Genomic DNA, 26,414 nt, shown 5'->3' with positions numbered 1-26,414 from the left:
GAAGCTTCTCCAGCAACAGAAGCACATAGTGAGAATGAAGACTTCAGCAGTGTTGTTTATGAACTGCAATTCAGGCATCAACAACCTGCATTGCACCCATGGTCACAGAAGCATAACATTAAAGTTCCCCTTCCTTTAATGTTTAGGGCTAGGAGGCTTGTAAGTCTTCATGTCCCTGCTTGTAACTGTAGAGCAGAGCTACTTTAATCTAGGACTGAAGTTATAACCTATCATCAGTTTATGTCAACATTCCTTCCTCTGTAGGATGGTACAATTTTCACTTGCTATTTGAAGCATCTGATGCCAAGTAGAAAGATAGTTTTTTCCCCAGACTTACAGAAGCCACAGATCTGTTGACTGTCTACCATGAATGGGTCTCCAGCTTTGGCTCCACAACACAAGAGCCTTAAAACCCTTATGTTTTCTAACACTTGAGCAGTGACTGCCAGCATCTAAGGGTACTTATTTAGTGCAAGTTGTTAGTAACTTAAGACCACATTGCAGAAGAGCAGCACAGCAAGGCTGAAGCACGAGGTCACTTAGTATGGTCAAGTCCCTGCTCCTCAGAAAGGATGAGGTACCCCACATTCAAGGTCAAGAGTGACAAAACATTTGAAGTGCATTTTCACTTTTATTTCAAAACTTTAGACAAGTTATTTAGTATATAAATTTGATTTTTTTTTCCTCTTACAGAATATAAAGATAATTCCCTCATTACTTCAGTATAAAGTGTTTTACAAGCTTCAAGACAATTGCATAAGTGTTTCTCACACAGGGTATCAGAAATAAAGCAGTCTTTCTACAGAAGTTCAGACAGATGACTACCTCAGAAACAGCAGAGCAGTTTAGTCAAACAAGTGAATATGTGACATTACAACTGTGCAAGTTCAAGTAAGGCCAAGTCAGTAAACATTATTAAGTCATTGCAAATAAGAGTGGAAAAGTTTGTGAGACATTGGAAGGGGTAGATGGTCTCATAGTATAATACTCTTAAATCAATAATTTGGAGGGATTTAGCTAGAAGACAAGTGAGTTCTTTAATGTTATAAAGCATATGCAAAGACCAAGCAGTGTACTCATGTTGAAGACTTCGTGCCCGTTTATCCTCAGCATGCTAAGACAAACTACAACCTCTTAAAACCAAGCATAAGAACCACTAGTGTTTGGGAAGATGGTTTCAGAATTCAAGTATGCCTTATTTTGGATGGTGTGTAGTTTTTGTCTATTACTTCATCTTGTAAGAACATGTGAAGACAGCGCTCATTCTGTGCCAGTGGGTGGCCTGCAACCCTAGAGAGGAAAAAAAACAAGCATTAGTGCTAAGAAATTGAGTCTACTTGCAACAAGCCAGCAGAGTAAGGCCATCTATTGCTCTGCACTTAGGGAAGATTCCACTTCCAGTTCACTGATGGTGACTAGAATGATACCAGGCAGCAAGATTTGTCATTCTCCCCCACATTAAAAGTAGTCCATAGGAACCCTGAGCTGCCTCTGATCATTTGGAAGCATGTTACATCAGCAGGTCTCACCTGCAATCCAGGGAACTATCAAAGTGCCCAATCTAGCATTAGGAAATCTAGCCAGCCAAGTGGATTTTTACAGGTCTTGATGTCCTAGGCATCAACTTTTTAAAGGCATCTTAAGCCCTCAGTCCTAAGCCTAATTCAACAGCAGTTAGCCCAGGCAGAGTTAAAGATTTAGTCCACCAGAGGGTGTGAAGATCTTTTGAAGGCTCTGGAACTGCTTAGAACAGTGACTTGCCATGGTCACTATTCCTAGCATGCACAGGCAGCACTAATGGTACTGGCCCTTCTGCTAATTGAAGTCTTTTGATATGAAACATAAGGAGACAAGATTTTCTGCTCTAGAATCATAGAAAGTTAGGGACCTCAAAAGATGAGTCCAACCCCCCCTGCCAGAGCAGGGTCACTACAGGAGGTCACACAGAAACACATCCAGGTGGGCTTTGAATGTCTCCAGGGAAGGAGACTCCACAACCTCCCTGTGCAGCCTGTGCCAGTGCTCTGTTCCCCTCACAGTGAAAAACTTTCTTTATATAGGAACCACCTATGCTCCAATTGATAACCATTGCCCCTTGTCCTTTTATTAGTCATCCTAATAGTCTATTAGGATAGACTAGCACCTCTACTGAGAATTTAGTTTTGTTTCACATACAAGAATGAGCCATCATCTTTTTAACAGAAAAGGAGCTGAAATTTCATTAGAAAACACTCCAAAGCTTGGAATAAACCTACAAGATACTGCATTGAAACCCTTAAAACACCATGCAGCCTTCTGGGCAGGTAAAAAATCCAAAAGAATCAGAATCCCTGGAAGTTGATCAGCTATGGACATGAAAACCTAAAGCAGTTTGGTTTGAGAAAATTTACATCTAATTTGACCAATCAACACAGACTTCTCCCTTTAAGAGAGCCTCCCATCCTCTCTAGGCCAGCTTGTGTCATCCTTATGGCCTCCACATCATAGTGTCAAGGAGAAGAGGCCAATCTCTTTTCAGTGGTGACCAGTAATAGGTCAAGGAATAATGGATTTAAGCTAGAACATAGGAAGTTACACCTCAACATGAGGGGAAACTTCTTTACTGGGAGAGTGATGGAACACTAGAACAGGCTGCCCAGAGAGGCTGAAGAGTCTCCTTCTCTGGAGACTTTCAAAACCTACCTGGATGTATTCCTGTGTGGTCTCCTCTAGCTTATCCTGCTTTGGCAGAGGGGTTGGACAAGATGATCTCTAGAGGTCCCTTCCAACCCCTAACACTCTATGATTCTATGACTCTAGATGCCTGGAAAATTCGTTCCACTTGTCCTTGAACAAAAACAAGTGAATTCTAAAGCATTTACTTGATCAGAACCATTAGCAATACCTCTAAATTGAGCTAACAAGTAATTATATAAAGAAAAACTTCAGATGTGTCATACACTCACACTTGGCTTCCTTGCACAAGATGGCTTTAGTGAACTTGTGACTTCCAACTCCAAGCCACATGCCTGAACAGAGTAACATGAGGTTCTGGCTTAACTCAGATATCTTCTGTTCCTTTTAAACAGACCAAGATTAAAATGCTAATGGAACTGACAGGCTTGTACTCCAAATGAAGCAGCCCCAAATCCAGTTGCCTGACCAGTATTGCCTCTAAAGACCAGTAAAGCTTGTTAACTGGCAGCATTCATTCTTACCCACTGTTTGGATCTACATTGTTAAAGAGACTGAAGTAGCTCTCAGGGTCACAATGTAGAGAGCAATTAGTAATGGCTGATGATGGAAAAAGAATCATAAGACTTTGTTACTATAATTTCTGCTCACTCTTTGAAAGGCAATGACAAAACCCAAAGTATCTGTTTCAAGCTACATGTGTGCATGCCTCAGGTAGTGTTTTTACATTTCAGAAAGATTCTTACAATGATTAGAGAAAATACACATTGTTACACAAGCTGATAATACCTCACATCTGCAAGCAAAGTAAACTGCTGTAAGCCTATTGTAAGCTCCATTGTTCAGCCAATGGATACCTTTTCAGAAATGGAAAAGTAGAACTATTTTGAAGGTTATAATTTTAGAAGTAATTTGCATAAATTAACAACACTACCATTAATGTCAGCTGTTCAGCTAAGCAGCAAGATATAAAACTAAACACTGGATGAGCAGTGTTAGTATGGCCTACTGCAAGATTATGTGAAAGTTATTGTTCTGAACCTTATGGAGCTACCATAGCTAGAGGATCAGCAGCTTTAATTCAGTTTTCCAGAGAGGAGTTCTGGGTTTGTCTCCAGATAACTTGACCAAACACTTACTTGTTTATAAATTGCTCAAGAGCCTGCTTCCTCTCTTCTATAAAGGAGTCATCAAATATACCATCATCTCCTCGGAAAGGGAGTTGGCGGAGAAGGGCTTTTCCTGGTAGAGGGGGTACCACAACCTGAAAGATTCAGAAGTGTCCATAAGTGCATCCTGTGAGCAAGTTTATACACCTCCTGTGCTGCCTCTTCCTCCTGAAGGACCAAACTCAATCACATCCCTAGTGAAATAATAAAACATGACCGGAGAAAAACAGTATCTGTCAGAGGTAAGTTGAATTCAAGCAGCACAACTATGAATTAACTCAAATTCATTAAACAGCTAAAGTTTGTTGAAAGAGTTTTGGTTTTTTTGTGGACATTTTCAACCACAACATGTGGTCTATATGATGTATAAAGTCTGAAACATAATATTTCTGCACTAGTACTTTTTGTGTATCTATGAAGGCTTGTATCTACCTTTCATTTTACCTACCTTGCTTTCTCTTTCTAGTTCATTCCTTAGCCATTCAAAGTCACTGTATCTTCTTCTGACTGTAGATTCTTTCAATTTGAAGATAGGTAGATTTGTCTGAAACAAGAATACAAGCTATTGATTAGACAAATGTGGCAGTGTATCCAAGTCCCAACATCTGGGAAGAATGGGCTCATGATAATTGGCATAATTGGGAAGCTGTTGAAGAACACCTAAAAGTGACAAGGGGCCATAAAAGGATGGAGAAGGAACAGGCATTATATGCAAGATGCTAGTTACCCATCTAGAAGCTGCATACCAGGAAAGGGAAAATAGAAATATAAAGGAACAGGACCTAAAAAATAGAAGGTAGGAAGGAAGCTGAGCTGTTACTGTCTGTGGAAGTTTAAGAACTACAGAAACAATTACAGAAGAAAAAGGAAAAGGGACAAGTTGGGAGGTCAATAAAATGTTCATGCAGGCTCCCTGCCCCCTAACATTGTAGGGATTACAAAAGTAGTAGTAACCCTTGTAGATTGGGATGGAGACATCTGGGGTGATCCCAATGACAGGGAGCCAGAATACAATCACCTCTTCTCCAGAAATCCTCCTGAATATGAAGCCAGGCCTGTTGTCAAACCAGAAAGAACTGGATAGTGATCTGCAACACACTATACAAACCATTCCCTGGGATCCCTTGCCATTGCTACATTTGCAAGAGATACAGCACAAAGCCAGAACTGAAACTGAGTATCTGTCCCATGTATGCCCAAGTGGCAGAACCAAACAATGTTGACTGAGAATGAAGCAAATGGCTACTGGGGTCTAAGAGTTTTCTTAAAACACCAAGGAACAAAGTGAACCCCTACATGGTGCTGATCTCCAAGTGAGCTCCCTAAAGCAGTCACAAAAGCCCCTTGCATACAAGCCAGGCACAAATCGGAGCCCCATAGTGTTCCACTATGTGCTACAATTGATTTTGCCATGTTAAAACCACTGATTAGAGGAGTCCCAGCAATTTCTAAACCCTATCTGGCTGCCAAACAAGATGAGATGAAGACTAACACAGAATACAGTAAGGGACAAAGTGATAATACTCAAAATGCCTGCAAGCAGCACCTTACACAAGCAGAATTAATACACAGCATCCTTACCTATAGCTGTGAAATGGACTAGGACAATAAATGGACGGGGACAATGCACCAGTCAAAAACCAAAAGCCCCAGGGAAAAGATCAAAGTGAGACTAGTGAAATAGGGAACAGAAACCAGAGTAAAGGGAAACAAGTTTTACATCTCCAAAATAGTATCTCAAGAACAGAGGAATTAAAGTAGCCATGGGCACTCCCTAAGACACAACTCAAGGTCAGCCTATTGGCATTATCTTGACTCTGACTGAAGCATTCCAGAAACAAGACAGCAGTGAAAGGAAGGAGTACTTCTACTCCTACAGCATCAGTCCCCAGAAAATGGGACAATCATCCCTTTCTCCTCCTTAGGGAGGAACTTTGTGGTGTGATGCAGGGCATGAAGTAAAAAAATTACTAGTGTTGTGTCTTGAAGGCAACTGAGCCTGCCTGGCCAGAAAGCAGAGGTTTCTCAGCAGGTAAACTATGCTGGCCTATACATTCTAATTCCAATTGATCTTCAAGGACAATCAGTGAAGTTTTTAAAATATAAATCAGCACAAATCTCAGTACTAACAGAACAAGATGCAGAAAAGATGGGCATGTGATCCGGGCAACAGAATTAAGATTACCAGTGCAAGCAGAGAAACTATACTGTGCCAATCTGCCAAGGTAAATTCATGGCTTCCAGGCAAGAAGAACATGTTGACTACTTGCTTTGCAACCAAAACATTAAAATTCACCATGAAAATATTTTGGGTTTCCGTGTTTTAAACGGACAAGAGCCTGACTCCTGCCAGACTGTAGTGTGTGGTCCCTTCACCTCAAACAAAGGCATCTTCTAATCCCAGTAGAAATCAGGAGGTTGCAGTGCGTGTACTTAATGCACCCGCTGCACTCCCATGATTCAAAAACTTCTAATACACCACAATATCCAATTTCTACTACTACAGCACAAAATGAAGTATCTGAAGTCATGGCTGATTTGAAAAACCGACAAATTATCTCTAACCTGTCCAGCCAGTTTGGAAACAAGACAGGAAGTGGCAATTAACAATTGATTATTGGTGCCCAAATCCTAATACAGCCCTGCTAACAGCTGCTGTACCAAATATTGCAAACTTAACACTTACCTTGCAAGCAGCTGTATGCCCATGAAGTGAAAGAAACTCATCTTCCTCCTTCAAGGGAACCACTACGAGAATTGCTTTCACTTGGGAAGGAACACAATATACTTGTAACAGTATATGGGGTACAAACATTTGCCCACAACTGCTCATGCTGCACTTAAGTTTTTTACAGTCTTGTCCCCACAAGATGTGAAACTGTACCAATATCTAGATGATATTCTGATTGGAGGAACTTCCCCTGAGAAGGTGAAGGAAGTGGCAGCAGTGGTATGGCAAGCACTAAATAAAGCGGAAATTGAGATACCATCCTGAAAATGTAAGGTGAAGAAGTAAGTTTCAGATACTTGGTATATAGAGGGCAGTTCAACAATTTCTCTAGATACATTCAGAGAAAAAGTTGCAAATGCCCCATTGAAGGAAGCAGCTACAACATTAATAGGAACTGTAGGATATTGGAGGAAGCATATACCTGGATTTTCTATAATTTCCCTTCTATTAAACTCTTACAGAAAGGCAAATCCCAGGAGTAAAAATTAACACACAGAGGCAGTCAAAACCCTAGCTGAAGAATTAAAAATATACTGGGTCACTGGGACCAGTACAACCCTGTAATCTTATTATAGCCAAATGGGTTTGGTCAAACACGCTGCTTAATGCAATCTGTTACAAACTGGCCTGATGGACTAGGAGGATCTTCATTGTTTAGTTGAACTACAGCTAAAGAAATAGAACAACAGTACTCTGAATGGAAAAAGAGACCTCTGTCTTTAGTTGAAGTGGTTAAAGAAGTTGAGAAAATACATAAGGGACAATCTGTGCAAACTAGAGGACTGTTTAATTTACTAGAAACAATTCTAAAGGGAAGTGTTCCAGAAGGAGTTGCACAAAAACCCACTTGCAGAAAGTGATATGCCTACCTAAGAGAAGTTGCAGAAAAAATGCAGGACACTTGCAGAAAATGAAGGACACAGTAAGGCTTCCAAATTGCAGATCCCCATAAAACACAGGCTCTTTAGCATTACAGCTTCTTAAACCTTTACCCATTCTGAATGGGCCACCTCTCATTAAGAGTCCACCAACACAACACATTTGGTTTATGGATGCTTCAGCAAATAGGGTAAGTGGCAACATAAGTCTGCTGTATTACATATTACCACTGGAAAACAAGTAACAGAAGGTGAAAGCAATGAACAAATAGGATAAGCAAGACCAGTTGTTTTGGCAGCACAGAATGGAGCAAAAATCACCTATGTAGACTCTTACACTGTGTGGGCTGATACCACACAGTGGCTCTTTAAACAGGAAACCTTGAAATGGGAAGCAAATAGATCCCCAGTTTGGAGAAACAAAGGCTGGCAAGTATTACTAGATTTAGCCAGGAAAGCACCTTTCAAGATGGGGTGGGTAAAAGCTCATGCTAAGAACAACCGATTAGCCAAAGTGGAATCCAATGGTAGATTGGATTGAAATAATGAAATAAACTAAATAGAGTAATCTAAGTAAATTTAAGATTCCATCCAGAGGGATATCAATTGGGAGAATGGTTACATCAAAACTTTGAACACACAGGTATCCAACCACCTTGCTACAGAGGAAAGGTTGGCCTATAAACAGAGAAACTTCAAACTATTCTTACAGAATGTCCCTAGAATAGAATGAAATTCCAAGCAGATCATCCTGCTAAAGCACCACCTCCACACACCAATGAAGGGAAAATATTACGGTCTACAGGGGAAATGGATTACAGCAGATTATTCAAATCCTCTGCAGGATATTGATACATCCCCAGTGCAAGGAGTCTCTTGGCTTGCTTGATGCAACTAAGTGTTGTAAAGCTGATGTGAAACTCAGTGCCAGGGCTATCTTTATGGTTCTCAAATTTACCTGCTCCTGCTATTTGCCACACAGTGCCTCACATTTCTTTCTATGAAGAAAGGCAAGCTGGGGCAAAACAAGAGGGAATTAAATGGTATTTCATATCCCATAGTATTATCAAATGGGGCAGTAGGAAGAACTAATGGCTTATTGAAAAGGAACCTCAAAGCACATGAGGCTCAGTAGAATGCACAACTTTGCAAGTTACTTCAATTAAATAACGAATACAAGCCTACTGGAAGCCCTGTAAATTCTTTGTAAAAACTGAGCTTAGAAGTTGTTGCTTCTTGAGGGTGAATAACATCACTCTTACCACAACAACATATTAGAAGTTTTGATAAGCAGAAGCAAGAAACAAGCTGGTAAATTACAAATTAATTTCACTTCAGCAACAACCGAAGCACTGAGAAACACTCAATATACAGAGCTTCATCTGTATTTCTGTAATCTACATGAGTAAGCTGTGCCTCATACTGCTTAGGTGTGGGCCTCATTTATATGACATCCTAATTACTGACACTTTGCCACTGTACCACCGAGCTAAATAGCAGATTTGCTGGTCGTTTAAGGAGATGCTCCTAAGGTTGCACAAGCATCTGGCACTCTTACTGTCTCCAGGTCTGGATGCCCGGTGTTAATAAATGTAAAAAAAAAAAACAAAACAAAAACAAAAAAACAGGGAAGGGGGTGTGTACATGCATGCAAAGAAAGTCTTTAATCTAAGAAGGTTCCTGTTACTTGCATTCAAGGGAGTGTTTCAGGTACCAGCACAGGACATCAATCAAGCTTACTTTACTTTTCTGCTACGTGATACAACATGGTCTATAATACCTTTAAATAAGTCCTACAGTGAATCTATTGAGGACAGATGAAGCTGAGGATTTGCAAGTACAAGCTGACGAGCCTGGATAACTTCAAAGAAACCAACAAGACTGAAATGCAACACAATTCAGGACTGATGAGATCAGATTGTTCTGCTACAATTCAACCAAGCAGAGATTGATAAGGCAAAACTTCCCTAAACAAGGCTAGGAGTGGGCACACAACTCTCCCCTTGAAGATATATTAAATGGGAGCCAAGCTGTAATGCTGCAGAAGACCATGTTAATAAACACACAAGCATTTTCACAGGTGCCCTTACACTAGCTTGTTTAAGTGCCTATTTTACTTCTATTAATTCTTGGGGTGCAGGGTTATCCCACTGCTGTCATCCAACTCCTCCTAATGCCATCCCCAGCAGGGAAAGCCCCAGGATGATAAGCTTAAGCTTAAATGCCACTGAGGTGACAAACTGGCTAGAGTGTTACAGAAATGTTTGTAGGAGTTACAACCTACTAAAAGCAAGGACAAGAGTCTGTAACGGCCATACATAAGCATCAGTAACAGAATAAAGCTTAATGGTGTCAGTCTGCATATTCACCATCTTACACATCTTGAAAGACTGCTTTGAAAAGTACCCTACAAAGCTGATGTTCACATGGGACTTATCCCCAACTTTTCCTCTTGGCAGAAGCACAGTGGCTTCTGTTTCTTGTTGGTTTATTTCACAAGTTGTTAGCCATCTCAATCAACTTCTGGTCCCCGTTTGAGTAGATATACCTGTGGGATATAATCTGTAGGCTATTAAGCTTAAGCTATCACTGAGTGATGCTCAAAGGCTGCTCAAAACAGGCTTAACTGCAGAGATACTTACTGCATTATACAGGCTTATGACTAAAGGCCATTGGATCATTGCCAGCCAACAGCAACTTTTTGGCAGTCACAGTTCAAAAGTACTTGAGAAATTAGTTGTGTACTTTCATATGATGCTATTTAGTCCACAACTTACAGGTGATAAAGTATAAAGCAGTATTTTGTTATGAAATCTTAGTGATCAACATCTGAAAGTATTCAAGCCTTCCTTCCCAGGTAAAACATTCTTGACTGTACTAGTGACTAATAAAATTGCACTTAAGATTATTATGCCAGAAGTCAGGCTTTATAAACACACTCATGTTGAGGATAAGAATGCTCCACTCCAAGAGTGAATAAAGCAAGGTCCCCCAGAGTTCATGGAGATTCCCAGAAGTGAAGCACTAGATTATTTTACTCAGATTTCAGCTATTGGCTTTTTAAGCAAGTTCAGCCTTCCGCATTACAACATCAACTCTTTGTCAATGTCTTGGATAGAAAGTTCTCTACAGTATTTAACATATAGGCTCTCACCTGCAGAAAATATTCCATTCTCCTCTCACATTACTTACAAGAGGGATTAGAACTTAGTAAGAAGCAGCTAAAACACAATGAGTTACCAGGTCCTCAGGAGCTCCTTTCATACTTCTGGGCATGAAGTCTATAAAGTTAATCTCTAAACAACATATCAGGCTTACAGGTACAATGCAGAGGCAGAAGTGCCAATTGAGCTCATTATACCATCTACATTCCCTTTTGAACTTTTGACATGCTATTCAGCTAGCAGGTTGGAGGAAAGGACAGACAGAATACTTCTTTTCCCTTTCAGTTGAAAAATCTCATCCAATTTTGACCACAAGCACTGGAAATGTGAAAATTGAAGTGTATGCTAGAAGGCTCCCATTAAATAGAGTGGCTTACAAGTCACAACAGCATGCTAAAGGAAAGCATGTGTCCCCTATCCTTTGGTCTGGATATGAACCAGAATTATATGTTGAGATCAACTTCTAAACTTCTTCCTGTTCTTTAAAACCCAGAAACTGCAGCAATTCTCTTCATCCAAAAACGAGTACTGACAGAGCCATGTTCTTCAAAAACACAGCTCTTAGGATCTATTTTAGAAACACAGTTTGGGAGTCTTGTTTTATACTGTTTAACTTATTTACATCTTAGGTGCCTATTTTTACCTCTGGATATTTTCACACCTGAAGTTACTGTATGTGTCTCATTAAGGATTATTACCCTGCTTGAGCAAACCACTTTTTCCTTCAGTAAGAAGTATTTCTGCATGTCCTAGGGCTTCCATTTATCATGTATAGATGGTTTTAATAAAGCAAGCCAGACAGATGCTGAAGCATGGGCTATCACAGGGCAAGAATTTGGTAGAAGGAGACAACACTAAGGTGTCAACAAACTTTTGATTTCTATTGAATTGTCACTTCAAGATTACATACACTGCATATTAAAGTTATTCTTTGCTTCATAGTTTGAGTTACACTTATTTAGTCACTGAAGTGCCAGTAGCTGTATTCTGAACACTGTTAATGCTTTGTACGCCTGATAGAACAGAGATGAGACCAAGGCACAAAACGTGAGGCCAGGATACTTTTATGTTTATCAACACTTCTTCCCACACATATTCAGTGTTATAGTGTCAGTTTTCTGGCTTGCTGATCTGCTAAATCTACTGTTTGATCCATTTTGGCACACCCCCTGAAGCATAGCTCTTTCCTCTGACAAATACACCATAATTACTGCAGCAATTGTTTCTTTTCCAGTGTAATAACTAGTCTCATTTTTAACAAAAGCATTTTCAACAACTTCCTAGTCAGTCTGAAATCCTGCCTCCAAGCAGTTTGAATGCAGGTCCTCAATCCAAAAGGATTATGCATTGGGCAACAAAGTCACTGGTCAGAATTGCAGCTAAAGCATTATTCCAGAAGGACCAATAAACCAGCTCTGAGCAAGTCCCACTTATCCCAAAATCCTAAGCATAGGAAGATGCTAAGACATGCCAGATTCTGTCCAGCACTGTTTTTGTATCAGACTATACATACACACCTATTAGTGTGTCACAAAACCTAAGTCTGTATTCTCCAGGGTGAGTTAAGGGCCAAGAAAGTACACTGAAATAAACATTGTCAAAACTGGTGCCAAGTTAAAGAGCAGGTGACAAACCTAGACCCCTTGGTCGCTCCTGCATTCTTCTACTCAGATGCCAAACAAGTTTCTATGGTCACTTGGCTAGTGCTCAACAAACTGGTAATGGGGAACAAGTCATTGCCTGCTACTAGATCTCAGGGCAAAACCTGTATTCACAGGAAGCATATTTCTTTAGCTACATTTATTTTACTATAAAATGTTCAAACTACAAGTCTAACTTCAAGCTCAGGAGATTCTCAGTTCACCTCAGAAGTAAATGACAGTCCTTGGACAGTAGAGCTTGTTTAACCAGACAGCACTTTTCCAGCTGTTATTACAGTCAATTCCCATGCTATGCCCAGTTAGAAGTCCAAAAACTGTTTATGCATACAAGTGGGGAGACTTCCAAAAGAAGAATATAAATAGTTTGAGTACCAGTCATACCGTCCCGTTCAGCTTCAGATACACCACTCTCCAGTGCAGCCATTCTGGTATACAAGTTACTTTAAATGTCAGAGGAAAACTAGAGTACTTCATTTCTAATACATTAGATTAGAATTCTAATTTTAAGTGTTCAGTTATCAAGAGTAGTTTAATTTATCTATTGAGTGGAAAAAGCCTTGCAAACAGATAGACTTGCTCCTACCAACCTGTTTCCAGGCATAAACTGAATGCAAATAGCACTGGGTTCCTCCAGAGAGCATGCTGACACACCACAGCATTGATTCTGAATGTCACTGCAGCCCAGCCCACCCCCACAGAACTGCAGAAACTCCACAGCTGCAGCCATCTAGGATAGTCTGAGGTAAATTTGAACCATTTCTTCATCTGCCAATCTAACACTCATCAACAGCACAGCATTACCAATGTCTCCCACTCCTAACCATCTGAAAATAAAGCTGTACTGTTGCCATAGCACCTCCTTTGATGTGGCTTTTTCAAGGAGGTTATGGTAGCCTCGACACAACTATTTCCATTAAAATAGAGTGCAAGAAAGAACCCAGTTCACTTCTGATTGAAGTTTGTGGCCTTGAAACTCAGAAGCCAAATTCAAGCTTCTTACTATCTTCAGACAAGACCTTTGTCAGGAGATGATACCCTCTGGCTACATTTACAGTCAGCCAATGAGAGCTCTGGATTATTACAGTAAGCATCATTCAGAGTGGATTAAAAAAAAAGTATTACAGCTTTAAGGCAAAAGCCTGCTGCCCTTTAGTACAAGAAAGTGGCTTCAGCAGTTCACTGTTAACTGCAGAAGCCTTGCCAGTGGTTTGTTTCCTTCCCAACTTGACATAAGCAACTACCTCCCCGTTTCCTACAATTATTAAAAGCAATAAAGATAGCAAGCATGCTCTAGACTTCCGTTATTAGAAGCTTACATATTTGCTGTGTGCTTTACTGAAAGAAAACCTCTTTCCCCACTGCAAAAGGTCAGATAAGAGGCTGCTATTTTTTCTAAGTTTCAGTCCTTTTGATCAGAGTTCTGCCCTTCCCTTTTATCCACTTGGTGTCCAGCTGTACTGAAAGCACATGGCATGCAAAAAAATTCACAGTTAATAGAGCACTGGAAAACCTGATCACACATTTACACTCAAGTTTGAAACAATACTGACTTAAGCTCTATCAAGAACCATAGTTTCCCACTTCATAGTACTGAGACATTCAGTTAGGATTCTTTCCATCTTAAAGAGCAAGACAGGAAAACCTAACAACACAACAACAAAGACTATCAATCTTTAGACAAGAGTTAACCTTTTCCAACTTTAATGCCTTAAGCAGAGTCACTCTGTGCAAATTAGAATGGGGGTGCCTGAGTTTTTGCTAAGCAGCATTTACCATCACCTGATGAAGTGCACCAGCATAATGAAGAACTGGATTAGGGTGTGCCATGGTCAAAAGGCTCAATCCAGGGGACAAGTCTAGAAAAACAAATTAGGACCCAAATAATGGGTCCTAATTATTCAGGTTCCATGCTCAGAAGCCAAAGGTAAAAACTGGAGCCCATTTAAAGGGGGACACAATCAGGCAAAGACTTTTACAACACCCAGACCAAACTGCCAACTCTCAATAACTATTTCAATGTCAGCAAGCCAAACCCTCCTTTGAAATACCAAATATTCCTTTCAAAAAGAAGGGATCACTTATTTTATACAATTGCAAGGTATAACTTCCATATGCTCTTGTTTGGCCTACTGTGGTGCTACCATTCATTCCTCATTGAGAATGACCAAAGAGGGATGACATTACATTGATGCTGTAGCATCATTATCTGCCATCTACCAGCTATGATGAAATGGGGCCAACAAAAGTTGTACTGAATTGATGCAATTGATAGTTTTAACAAGATCAAAAGTTTTAGCTTGCTTTGCGAGCTAGAGGCAGCCCAGTATCCCTACACTTCACAAGCACACAAGAAACAAGAGATTGGTATATGTCTATTACTAGTTACCCAACAGCAAAAAATCTTCACACTTCCAGTGTTGTTGAAGCAGAAGTGTTCACATTGGTAAGGAAGTACTTAACAGCAACAAAAATGACAAAAGCTTCCGTTCTTTAATTTGTAGCATTTTTAAAGACATACAGGGTGCTGCAGCTTAGGCCTATAGAAGTAGTCTCTGAAGACTTACTTCCTGGTATAGAGCTGGCTTTAAACTGCTTGAGACACAGCCTCATTTTCTTCTGGGTTTTAAAGTAAAGCTACTATACATCAGCTTTTAGCTATACTTTCAAGGTCAGCTTCCTGGCTGATACCTGTTACATGCCCTAGAAGATCCTCCCATGACAAAAGTTTAGAGCTGGATTCTCAAGAAATAGCCAGAGAAGGAATATGTCCATGAACCCATGTTCATTTGGTATAATACTTGATTTTGTACTTTGACCAGAACATTGGGGCTTCTCCACCCTTCTCACATCAAAGCCATTACAGCAGTAACAGCAGTTCTGGACCCTTCACTCAGTGCTACAGCTTCACAGAACATTTGGATTATCTACTTTAAAACAGCCTCCAGCAGTGCAACTGGCATTGTATTGCCAAGTAACAAACCTTTAGAGAAAATACTTCCCCTACAGTTAGAAGCTTATAAATCTACCCTGCATTACTGATTTCACCAGACGATAAACAGTAGAGACCTGATTGCTCTGAAGTTCAAGCTCACACTTTTTTGGCAAGCTGTCTAAAAATAAAGATGTTTCAAAACACTCCAGCATTACTCATGTGCCCACCTGGATCACAGCCATCAGTCCTACAAAGATTAGTCATTGTTCTGTTTGATTTGGTTTGTTCAGCACTGTACTAGAGTGCATTCTTAATATATGACAATCAAGGCCCATATTGTGTGTGCAAAAATAAAGAGTCCATGTTACCAGTTAAGCTAATATACTAATAAGAAGCCCTATTGAGAGATTTGTTTATTCTATTTACACAGACATCAACACCAAAGTAGTTCAGTACTTTTGGAATAGGTTCTTGAATCTAGTTCAAAAACCTCTACAGAAAAATCAGCTGCTCAGAGCAAATACATGCAATAGGCTGGTAAATCCACTCTCCTTGCTTCAGGAGTTTATCATCCAAGCCATTCCACTTCTGCCCCCTGGTTAGAAGGCAAAGAATTTCTTAGCCTTCCAGCTATCCTTTTCTGAATTATTGCTCCACAGAAAAGAATGTTTGTAAAGGTGCAGTACTTAGGCTGTAGAAGAGAAAAACAAAGTCACCTGAATCAGTGCATTTTTGTTCTTTGAAGAGGAGTCTAAAAATGTTAGCAGTGTTTAGAAGAGGATCTTAAGAGTAATTAACTACAGTTAGAGCAGACTTGCAGTGTGCTGAAAGATTTGCAGAAGTGGAGAAACAGAATTAGTGCTGATTATGCATCCCTAAACACATCCACTCTGAGTCAGTGTTTAGTCATTACTCCACCACAAGCTTCACTGACCAGAAAAATGAACAATACTGTAGTAAACTAGGTGTATCAACAGATTTTATTCTTCTTACAGTGGGAGAAGAGTCTGCAACTTCAAACCCTGCCAAACACATGAAGGACAGCAAATTCGGCACTGTTCAAGGAACAGAACATTTCAAAGACACATTGGACAGATTAAGAGTGCTGCTTTGCAAAACCATGGCATACAAGTGCCTCCTGAGCAAGTTACAATTCTACTTCATTTACCAACTTACTTGGAATTCATCACAGAAGTCAGATGCAAATCAGTAACTCACTCAATTTAGACCACTGAAAATATGTTGAAATGCAAGTATTGTGTCCAAGCTAGGTCTTAAAAAACGGGTTAAGATGAGAACAGACTTTCAAAAGAAGCTTTCATTTAGCAGTACTTTGATATACTTCCCCAAACCTTTGGGAACAATACTATTCTTAACATTGCAGGCACTTAACAACACACGTGCTCATTTCCTTCCCGTCACTGGGGCTGTGCAGTTGAGTACCTCAACAGATCCAGAGGAAGCATTCTGCAGAAGATACATGAAAGGTGACTGCTGCATTTAAGAGCATCAGTGCCACCAAAGCAGAGTACTTCTCAACATCTGGAAGCAGAGCAGCAAGGCAATACCTTTTCAAGACAAGCCTCTGAGCTGTGGAACCTCAAGGAGCTAAGATGTGCCTCAGTGCTGAGTTGAATCTTACTGATTAGAGGCAACAGATCATTCAACATTAAAGAACAGAATTAAGACAGCAAGGGCTTTTTGTTTAAGCTTGGTTTGACTAAAGAATTCTTGATGTACTTGGACTAGCAGCTCATGTAACAGGTATTTTCCTTCAGATCTGCCAGTTTGAATATTACTGACTTATCTAAGTTATTACTAACTATAAACAGGTAATTTAACCTTCTAGGCTAATACCTAGGTTGCCTACGTGACAAATTCAACCAACACAGGCAGCACAGAAGTTGCTTTTACTTTACAGAAACAGTAAAAGAAGAAAGAGTGTTAACTATTTTTCCCAAATGTATTAATTTCATGGTTATCCATATGCTTTGTTGACAGTATTGTAATCTATGTACTTACGTTCTGCAGTACTGCTTCAGAGTGGGTGTACAGCTCTGAAGTGTGTCACCAGTTGCTGGAATCAGAGTTAAGCTCCTAGAAGGATTTAGCACCTGAAGTTGTTGCACTGAATCTGTTTGAGCAAAGATGTGCCTGTTGACCCACTAACTAGGAAAACTATCTGTCTCAACTACAGCAGAAGTTTAGTGATAGCTGGTACTGATTAAGCATTGCAGACATGCTGTAGGATATGACAGCTGTCATTTGTTCTACATTTGCTTGAAAGAGTCCAGTGCAGAGCCTCCAAGATGATTAAGGGAGTGAAAAATCTCTTATGAGGAAAGGCTGAGCTGGGGAGCTGGGTCTCTTCAACTTGAAGGAGAATGAGGAGTGACCTCATCAATGTTTATAAATACATGAAGGAAGAGAGCCAGGAGGATGGTGCCAGGCTCTTCTCCATTATGCCCAATAATAGGATAACAGGCAACATGAGCTTGAGCACAGGAGGTTCCATATAAACACAAGGAGAAATTTTTTTCCTGTGAGGGTGACAGCGCAGTGGAACAGACTGCCCAGGGAGGTTGTGGAGTCTCCTTCCCTGGAGACATTCAAAACCCACCTGGATGTGTTCCTGAGTGACCTTCTGTAAGTGACCCTGCTCTGGCAAGGGGGGGTTGGACTTGATGATCTTTTGATCCCTTCCAGCTCCTAACTTTGTGATTATGCTTCCTGAAATTCAGAGAGAGGACTGGCTTGCAGCCTGTATAACAGGTATTTGCATGCCCTTGTCAGAGTGTTGATTGCACAAGCCCACCCTGAAAAGGTGTAAGAAGTAGAAGGGGACCACTATCCCTCTGATGGTGACTCCTGAGTCAGCAACTAGTAAAGACTCACAAGACACAGCATATGGCAATACAAAGATATTTACACTGAGAACTTAACTGTAAGCTCACACTTCTCTGCAAGACATCAAGGCAGCATTTTGTTGTCTTAGTTTAGCAGTCTAGTTGACTACGGAAGTTTTAACCACTGCACAGTCACAATATTGTGATCATTTAAATACTTTTAGATGCAATGACTTTATCAGGCTTTATTTCACTGGAAAAAGCATTTGGAGCTTTATACCCTCCTGCACTGTCCTCCTTTTTAGCTCACTCCAAAAGATTCACACAAAGAATACCTTAGAATGGTGCAAACTCACCATTGAGAAAGCAAATTCTCAAGTATGCTGTCAAGAACATGACATACTCAAATTTGCTATTTTAGCACTGCAGGATGGCATTTTTTATCATTTACCATCACTGAACAAAACAGCTAAGCTGCACAGTAGTGGCACACTGCCACATTGTACACCTCATACTGGTTGCTACAGTGGGAAGCTTTCTGTCATCACCTTGTCCAGTTTGCCACAAACAGAATGTTGTTCAACACAACTTTGGGCTCAGAAAGTCAGTATTTCAGTCAACTGACTACCTGTGAATTATGCTGCTCCACAGGAAGGTCTATATAGATTCTACCCAAGATAGCTTAATGGCTTGTGAAAATACCAAGCATTTACCACAATGCTCAGCCATCCTACTACCCACACAGACATGCTGTGAAAAGCTTTCTGAAGTACAAGCAACTTGCTTCTCCAGTAGTATACTGCTGAGCAGTCTACCCAAAACTTTGGAGTTCCCCATGAGGCTTTCCAGCTTCTGCCAGAAGCTGATGAGTACAGAAATACAAGAACTGAAGCATGAAGGTGTTGCACACATTGCTTCCCAAGCAACAAATAAGCTTCAGCAGCAACACCAGTAAAAAGCTTGCCAACAACAGCTTTGGGAGAACCCAGCAGCATTTCACACAAGTACTTTTTGAAAGGTATTAGTTATCAGTCATCAGTTCAAGTGTCTGCTAGCAAGCTCAGTCTTCCCCACCAAAAAAGTTAAGTTTGGAGATTCAAAGTGACTAATATAGAATTACCTTGGAAAAAGTTTGTAAACACCATGGCAGAGGTGCAAGACTAATTGCCTCAACGAATCTTGGTGTCCTCTCCAACAACATTCCTAGCCTAGATTTATATTATGGCTGAAGATCACGCTATCTCTTAGCAGAACATGGCAGTAAAGTCATCCATTTCCACATGACTTAACATTGTGTTATTGGTGTTAGCTGAAGGCATAGTTTTCCTGATACAGCATAGGTAAATCACTATCTTCTCAGAGTTTGTTCTGCTGCCACTATTAGCACTACTGGGAAAAACTGCAAATTTCAGCAACTACTTTCTGTGACCACAAGCAGTGGTCAGACCACAGAGAAAAGCTTGTGGCTATTCTCTGCCACATTCTGACGAGCAGCTTAGAGTACAAGGCCTACCTTTTACAAACACAATAGTAGAGCAATTCAAGTTCCAACTCTTCTCCCATGCTGAAACTTGCATATTAGCAACGTGGTCTGTGTTTTGCTGAGAAGCAATTAATTGATACAAGTTTAGACAGTGAACGTAACTCTGCATGACTTGTATTACCTGCTCTGTAGCCTTCTAGCATACAGAGACCTAAAACTCAATTTTTTAGTTCATGAGAGCTATGAACGTATGCAGCACGGATGCACTATGTGTACAGAAGTACACAACTGGAAAGGGAACGAGCATGTATAAGAGGTAGTTCTGTATACACAGATGCAAGCAAGGAGGGTGAAGGAAACAATGTTTATGTAGTAGTCAGACTAGGAGAAAGAATGGAGGAAGTTCTATCAGTGTATGTTTGTTCAGGTCACTTCTAGGTCTTCATTACAACAGAAATCCAGAATTCTCTACCCCATATAGCACATGCACTAGGAGTAACCTATCTCAAAAGCCACTTTTCTGCTTTCCTTTCTGCTGAAAGACTTCAGTCAGGTATTAAAAAAATTTTAAACATTTATTTTTTTTTCATCCCAGCAACTTTGGACTTGTTCCCAATGCTGTATCATGGCTAAATTCCTCTTGTATCATCTTCCCTGGATCTATCAATCCCAAATGCTCAGCCTCAAGGAAAGAAATGTCATCAGGAACTTAAGACACAAATACTTCCCAGCAAGGTAGAGTTACCTCTTTCTGCTAAGTGTGGAGAACTAGGATCATGATTAGGGCAGAGTAATGCAACACAAGCTGGCAAGGTCTAGTCTGTCCTTGCACAGAGGCCAACATATGCTTCAATTGTTTTAATTTATCCTTCCTGCCCTATGGACACATCTTGAAACACGAGAATAGCTACTGGACATGACAATTCAAAGGCATCATAACTGAAGTAGTATCATCCCTAGCAGCTTTAGATTTCAGTTAATTTTGTCATTTTAAATGAAGTTACACTAAGTTAAGAGCTTAGACCTTTAATACCACAAGATCCACACAGGGTTTTGGTCTTGTCCAAAGAACTTTTGTCACCAAGGCAGCAGCCCTCAGCTGAAATCTTTCCTGCTATGAAGCTATCCAGGGAGAGAAGATCACACTTTGCAGAGAAGGTGTGCAGGCTGTCAACGAGGCTTCTTCTCTATTAGTGCCTGTAATAACTAACCAACTTCAGTCAGCTAGAACAGAGTAAAGCTATACTAGAGATAGTAGACTCAACCACAAGCTAAAAAAAAAAAAACAAAACAAAAAAAAGACTATGAGAGATCAGCTTTCCCAGCCCAACTTATCCCTGGCAGTGCAGACAAAAAGGGTGGCCTGCTTCAAGTCCCTACCAGCCACAGGCATAGATCAAGCCATAGATACTGCGTTTTTCTACCCACTCCTCCAGTATCTGTGGAACTAGAAGGAACGTAAGAGTGACCTCCTCATAGCTTTTCTAAAGCTCAAGACTACTAGCTTTTGGGGAAAGCCTGTGAATACAGCCCTGTCAGATAGGAAGGAGCCTAGTACTACTAAGAAAAAATATCTAAGAGCACATGGTGAGAAAAAGCCCTATTTAGAAGGCATTCAATTTATATTTCAGGTAGAGAAGAAAGCAGTAAGTTCTCCCTCATATACAGCCACCTTACCCCTTCAGCAAGCTTTGATCTACCACGTGTGCCCACTTGACTTATTTACACAATCTCCAAGGATTTTTGAGGCTGCTGGAACCATGAACCTGACCTCCTTCCTTCAGGGCAGACCCACCCCTATTGCTCCATCTCAGCCCGCTAAGAACTTGCCCCCTTCGAGACAGGCAAGCAGAGCAGCTGCTCACACACAGCACGGCAATGTTCCCGTCCGACGGCAGCTGCGCACACCAGTGCCAAAGGACCGATTTGTCCCCACGTTATCTGAACCGGGGTGCCTCGTCTCGGATACCGCCAGCCCGCCAGAACTCTCGGCTCCAGCCGCTTGCAGAAGCTGGGCCCTGCTCTCGGGACGCGGATGAAGCCCACGGCTGCTCAGCCATCACCTCGCCCCCCCCGCGATACTCACAGCGGCAGCTACGGAACGGGGCCCTGAAGGACAAGAGGGCGGCAGCCCGCCACCCCGGACAGTGCCGGGGACACCCCTCCCGGTTACACAAGAGCCGTCCGGAGCCCATCACCGATACACAGGCACCGCGTTCCTTTTTCCTCACGTTATATTTGCTCCCGAGCGGCCGGGCCCCGCCGGGGAGGTGCCGCCGCAGACCCGGCGGAGCTGCCCACTGGGAGACCCCGGTCCCCCAACCTGGGCCGGCGGGGACCCCTCACCGAGCTCTAGGCCGACCCCCTCCCCCCGCCGCTGGGCCAGACCCTCACCTTAACGCGGATCTCATAGGTCGTGAAGCGACCGCGACCCACCCCCACCGTCTGCGGGTTGCCCACGTCGATCTCCAGGAAGTTGCTGGGCGGCCCGTAGGCGTCGTTCAGATTCTGCGGCTTGCTGATCAGCCGCCGGGTGTCCGCAATCGTCTCGGCCATAGCAGTGCGGTCGCCTTCCCTCCCGCTCCGGAGCGCGGCAGGTGAACCAGCGAGCACCGAGCGCCGCCAACCCGCGCCGCCCGCCCTCTTATCGCCCCGCGGCCAGCTGACTGCCCGGCAACGCGCACCCACGCCGCAGCCGCCGCCAGCGGATGCGCCCTCCGCCCGCGCACAAAGCACGCTGGGAATCGTAGTCCCCAGCCCTCGCCCTTCTCGCTAAGCCCGCAGCGGCTTCTTGCCTCCCGAACTACATATCCCGGCGTGCGCGGGAGGCGCGGTGCGTAGGCGGTGTGAGCTTGTGTCTCGGGCCCTCCCGCTCGTCAGGCAGAGAGCGCGCAAGTTGTGGGGTTTGGTAGTGATCCGTCCGGCGGCTTCGCGGGGCTGCGGTTCGGGTCTTCCCGCAGTGTTCCTCTTCCCTTTATTCCTCTCCCTTGGCGCCCGCAGTAAATCCCTTTCTCTCATCGAGGGAAAGAGCTGCTGTGCGGAGTCGGGTCAGATGGGTGTTGCCGCCCTCCGGTGTTGCTGGAGGCCGCTCCGTGAGGCGACCCCAGGTCGGCGTGGCTGGGCCCGGGCCTCGGTGAGGCCGGTGCGGTGGCCGCTGGAGCACGGAGAGGCAGCGGCGATGCGGTTCAGTCAGGGGTCCAACTCGCTTTATTTTTTAAACCGAAGAAAGTTTTAACAACAGATGATAATAATTCGTTATGCTGGCTGCAGCTTTTCACCTGTGGCCCTTAAAGAACGCAGAAAGGAATGGTTGCCGTTCAATACAGGTAGGAAAGAAACCAAGCCCTGGTTAGGTTGGTGTATTGGCCAGGAACAGCCTAGGTCTTGGAGAATAAGAGATGATTTTTGCAACAGCATTAGCAGTCGTTATGAAAAAAACTGTACATATCAAGCTCAGGGGAAAAGGTAATGCTGTAATCAAGATAAGTGGTGAGAACCAAGCTGAAGAGGCTGCATAGGAAATGCTGCATATGCAAAGGGGATCGGCCAAAAGTAGGCTGAAGGATGTGCCCATCAAAGGTCCTACAATGGAAACAAAGTCTAGGTTATTGAGCCAGGATGTAAGACAGGTAGCAATGTTGGCTGAACTAGCATTAACGCTTTCACAGGTTCTTGAATTTTCAAAAATGTCCTTCAGGGCAGTTCAGCCAGCTGGCCCATATTTTATATCCTTATAACCTGCAAAAAAAAAGTTTGGTCACATTTCATTCATAAAGAATAGTAAAGGGAAATTGTGTTTACAGAATAATTTTTTTTAAAGTATTTTAGTAACTTGAAGAGAGAGAGAAAAAAAATAACGAGAGAAAGGGAGAAAGGGTCTTGACAGTTTTTCCCTTCTGAGATACAAACTCATTGATTCTTCAGTATCTGATTCAAGTAGATTGGTTGCCAAAAGAAGTGGAATGTTTACCTTCTTGATGCATCCAGTACATCAGTGAACAGAAATTTTATTAATCCTCTGATAATGTTTCTGAATTACTCTATCATCTTCCAGATTTACTTATTTTATATCTGTTAACAGTATCCCTCCACAGCACAGAGCATTTTCCTTCCTGCCTTAAGAAGGAGCTCTTAGTAATGGTAGCACTCCATTACTATACAGGTAGAATGAGACTGTAGGGAAACCAGTTATATTTTTTCTAAAAATCTGTGCCTAGGCAGTAGGCAAAATGGCAGGTTTCCCACAGATCATGTCTGAGCAATTCAAAGTTATCATCTGGCAAGTTTGGCCAGCAGCTGTCTATGTTAATAAAAAAGATAGAAAGCAGAGATGAACCCAAGGAACAAAAACAGCCCACCCACATAACTGTTGTGTTGTAGGTGATTTGGTTCGTAGCTTTTCTGTGAATTTCCTGCTGATCACTTCTCCAGTATTATTTCTCCTTCTTATTAGGGCACCTTCCCTATTTCCTTTGTTTCTGCTAATAGCTGCTAATTCTCAGTTTTTAATTATAAACAGAAATTAAGCTGACAGTTTTACACAGTGGGAGTGAAAGGGAGCCTTACCTGAAATATACTAGTTATGAAATTTTTCTTGCAGCAAGTCAGGAAAAACCTCATTAATTGCACTGAGATTATGTATGCATGCATCTGGATAATCTTTTGTATGTTACACAACCTATACTACCACATCTGACTGCAAATGTGGAAATACAGCAAAGCACTAGTATAATGTTAGGTATAACATTTATTTTTTTGACTCCTGGCCAAGCCTTGTTTCATCATTATTCCAAAGAAACAAAAATTGCCAAATACTATACCTTTGGGAAGCTGGTGAGCTTATGATGAATCAAGAATATAATTTCTTCTCACGCTGGGTAAATGCTAAGAGTGAGGCTTAAGCTGATTGCTTTTCTTGTGGCATATTATTTTAGCACCACTGTCCTGTCTGCTTTTCCTAACAGAGGTAGCTGGTGGTAGAGAGCTGTATGGAGGCAAACTACAGGCAGTGAATTTTAGTGACTATGTCAAAAGCAGTGGCAAGTAAGGAGGTTCCAGGGATTTGCTGAGGTCTTCCCTCTGTTGGTTGTTGGGTTTTGTTGTTGTTTTTTATTGGGGTCAAATACAAATCCTCTGACCTGGGAGACAAAGGAGAAGATGCCAGGCTTCATGACTAAGCCTCCTTACATCATGTGAAAGCATGCATGTCACACTTGGCTAATGAGGCAAAGAGCAGGATCAGAGGTGGGGGAAAATCACAGTCCTCCTTTGAGCCTTCTTATTTCTCTGTAACTCTCAGAAAAGGAATTTTTTAAATTTTAAATTATGTTTCTGATGGGGTTTTTTTGGTTTTGGTTTTTTTTTTTTTTTTTTTTTTTTTTTTTTTTTTTTTTTTTGTTGGGCTTTTGTTTTGTTTTGTTTGGTTTCCTTTGCAATCCATAAGAGCAGTTAACTATCTGTAGTTGTTTCTGCCTGCTAGAGGGTTTTTCTCTCAGGGGGAAGGTGAGCATAAATCCAGAAACAAAAGTTTCAGTTCTGTTTTTGAAACAAACTTTGGGCCAGATTTCAAACCTGGTGGGAGAGAGGTCAGCTGTGTTTGTAGGTCCAAAGATTAGATGCAAGAAGTCAGGCATTTAAAATAACAACCAAGAGATTAGATACTCATAGATTTCTTACTATACATTATTTTTTTAGTATGACACCCAAGATTTTCTGGCATAACTTTGAGTGACAATATGAATAGCAGCTCTCATAGCGTGAACCCACAGAAACAGGTATTAATGGAAGATTAATTCTCAAAATTGGTATAGTAATACCTCTCAAGGAGTTTTTTGTCTGTGTCTTTTTTTAAAAAAAAGAAAAAGTCACATATAACTGTAAAGGAAACAAAATCTCTCCATTACTAAGTGAGGACTTTCCTGCCTTCTGACAAGCACCCAGGTTAACACATTTTAGTCAACTTGACACAGTGATATTTTGTCAAAGCTTCTGGGCAATGCTGACTCAGGATAAGTCAAAACCCACAAGGCATTGAACTAATTGAACAATGCTTTATGTGAAAAATTAATTCCTGATCCCTGCATTAGCCTCCAGTGCTTTGAAACATGGTGTTCAAATATCTGTATTGTGTACTTGTCTACTAGCTAAAATATTAAGCTTGTAAGTATAATTTGCCATATCAACTTTTTATATATATTCAAATTTATCTATTGTATTCAGTTCATCTTCTCCCTGTTTACACAATAGTATCCCTTTCAACAAGGTATGATTCTCATACAGAATCCTAGATTCTTATGTTTAAAATGTCATCCACCACCTCATGGCATTCATTTCTACTGTGAACTTCTTGTTCTGAGAGATGATGTTCTGAGTAGTGTCCGTGTAGCTGCAAAACTGTGCAGTGAATTCCTAAGACATTGAGCTGTTTCATCTGACTGGAATGCAAGCTGTAAAATGCAAGTGAAAATGGCTGTAAGTCATTAAGTTTGGGAGCATTTGTGCAGCTTTATTAATCTAAGGCTTGGTAAACAAGGTATAGTATTAGTAGCATATTTGATTGTCTTGAAATTATGATGTTATTATCAAGTTTACTGCAGAATATTTTTATATAATCCCAGGAAAATGGCATTTGCTGGAAGTTGTGTTGATGAAAACTAGCCACAGAATCCATTTGCGTAGAGCTGGCTGGCTGGTGAGTTCTGTATCACAAGTATGTGCATGTTTGGAAGCCAAAGTTGTTTTCCATGATGGGAATCAGAATCATAGAATTGGCTGGGTTGGAAGGGACCTCAGAGATCATCAAGTCCAACCCTTGACCCACCGCTGCGGTTGCCAGCCCATGGCACTGAGTGCCACATCCAGTCTCTTTTTAAATATC

General features: G+C 41.5%; 1 protein-coding gene across 1 annotated transcript; it reads right to left on the bottom strand.

Annotated features, from left to right (window-relative positions):
• Positions 1-611: 611 nt before the first annotated feature.
• SNX3 (sorting nexin 3) lies at positions 612-22,242 on the bottom strand. The gene is made up of 4 exons (XM_071741218.1): positions 21,932-22,242; positions 4,291-4,386; positions 3,813-3,937; positions 612-1,290 (listed from the first exon to the last, which is right to left on the bottom strand). The coding sequence occupies exons 1-4, from the start codon at positions 22,091-22,093 to the stop codon at positions 1,185-1,187; spliced, it is 489 nt and encodes a 162-aa protein (XP_071597319.1). The 5' UTR covers positions 22,094-22,242; the 3' UTR covers positions 612-1,184.
• Between the last annotated feature and the right edge of the window lie 4,172 nt (positions 22,243-26,414).

The sequence above is a fragment of the Heliangelus exortis genome, chromosome 3 (genome assembly GCF_036169615.1).
Source record: "Heliangelus exortis chromosome 3, bHelExo1.hap1, whole genome shotgun sequence".
Classification (NCBI taxonomy): Eukaryota; Metazoa; Chordata; class Aves; order Apodiformes; family Trochilidae; genus Heliangelus; species Heliangelus exortis.
Note: the sequence above shows the minus strand (reverse complement) of the source record. Positions and strands in the feature narration are given on the sequence as shown.

Excerpts from the sequence above, each read along its gene's own strand:
- SNX3 (XM_071741218.1), bottom strand. The coding sequence starts at position 22,093 with ATGGCCGAGACGATTGCGGACACCCGGCGGCTGATCAGCAAGCCGCAG. Across the intron at positions 3,938-4,290 it reads AACTAGAAAGAGAAAGCAAG|GTTGTGGTACCCCCTCTACC; the intron begins GTAGGTAAAATG and ends TGAATCTTTCAG. Across the intron at positions 1,291-3,812 it reads CTTGAGCAATTTATAAACAA|GGTTGCAGGCCACCCACTGG; the intron begins GTAAGTGTTTGG and ends TTTCCTCTCTAG.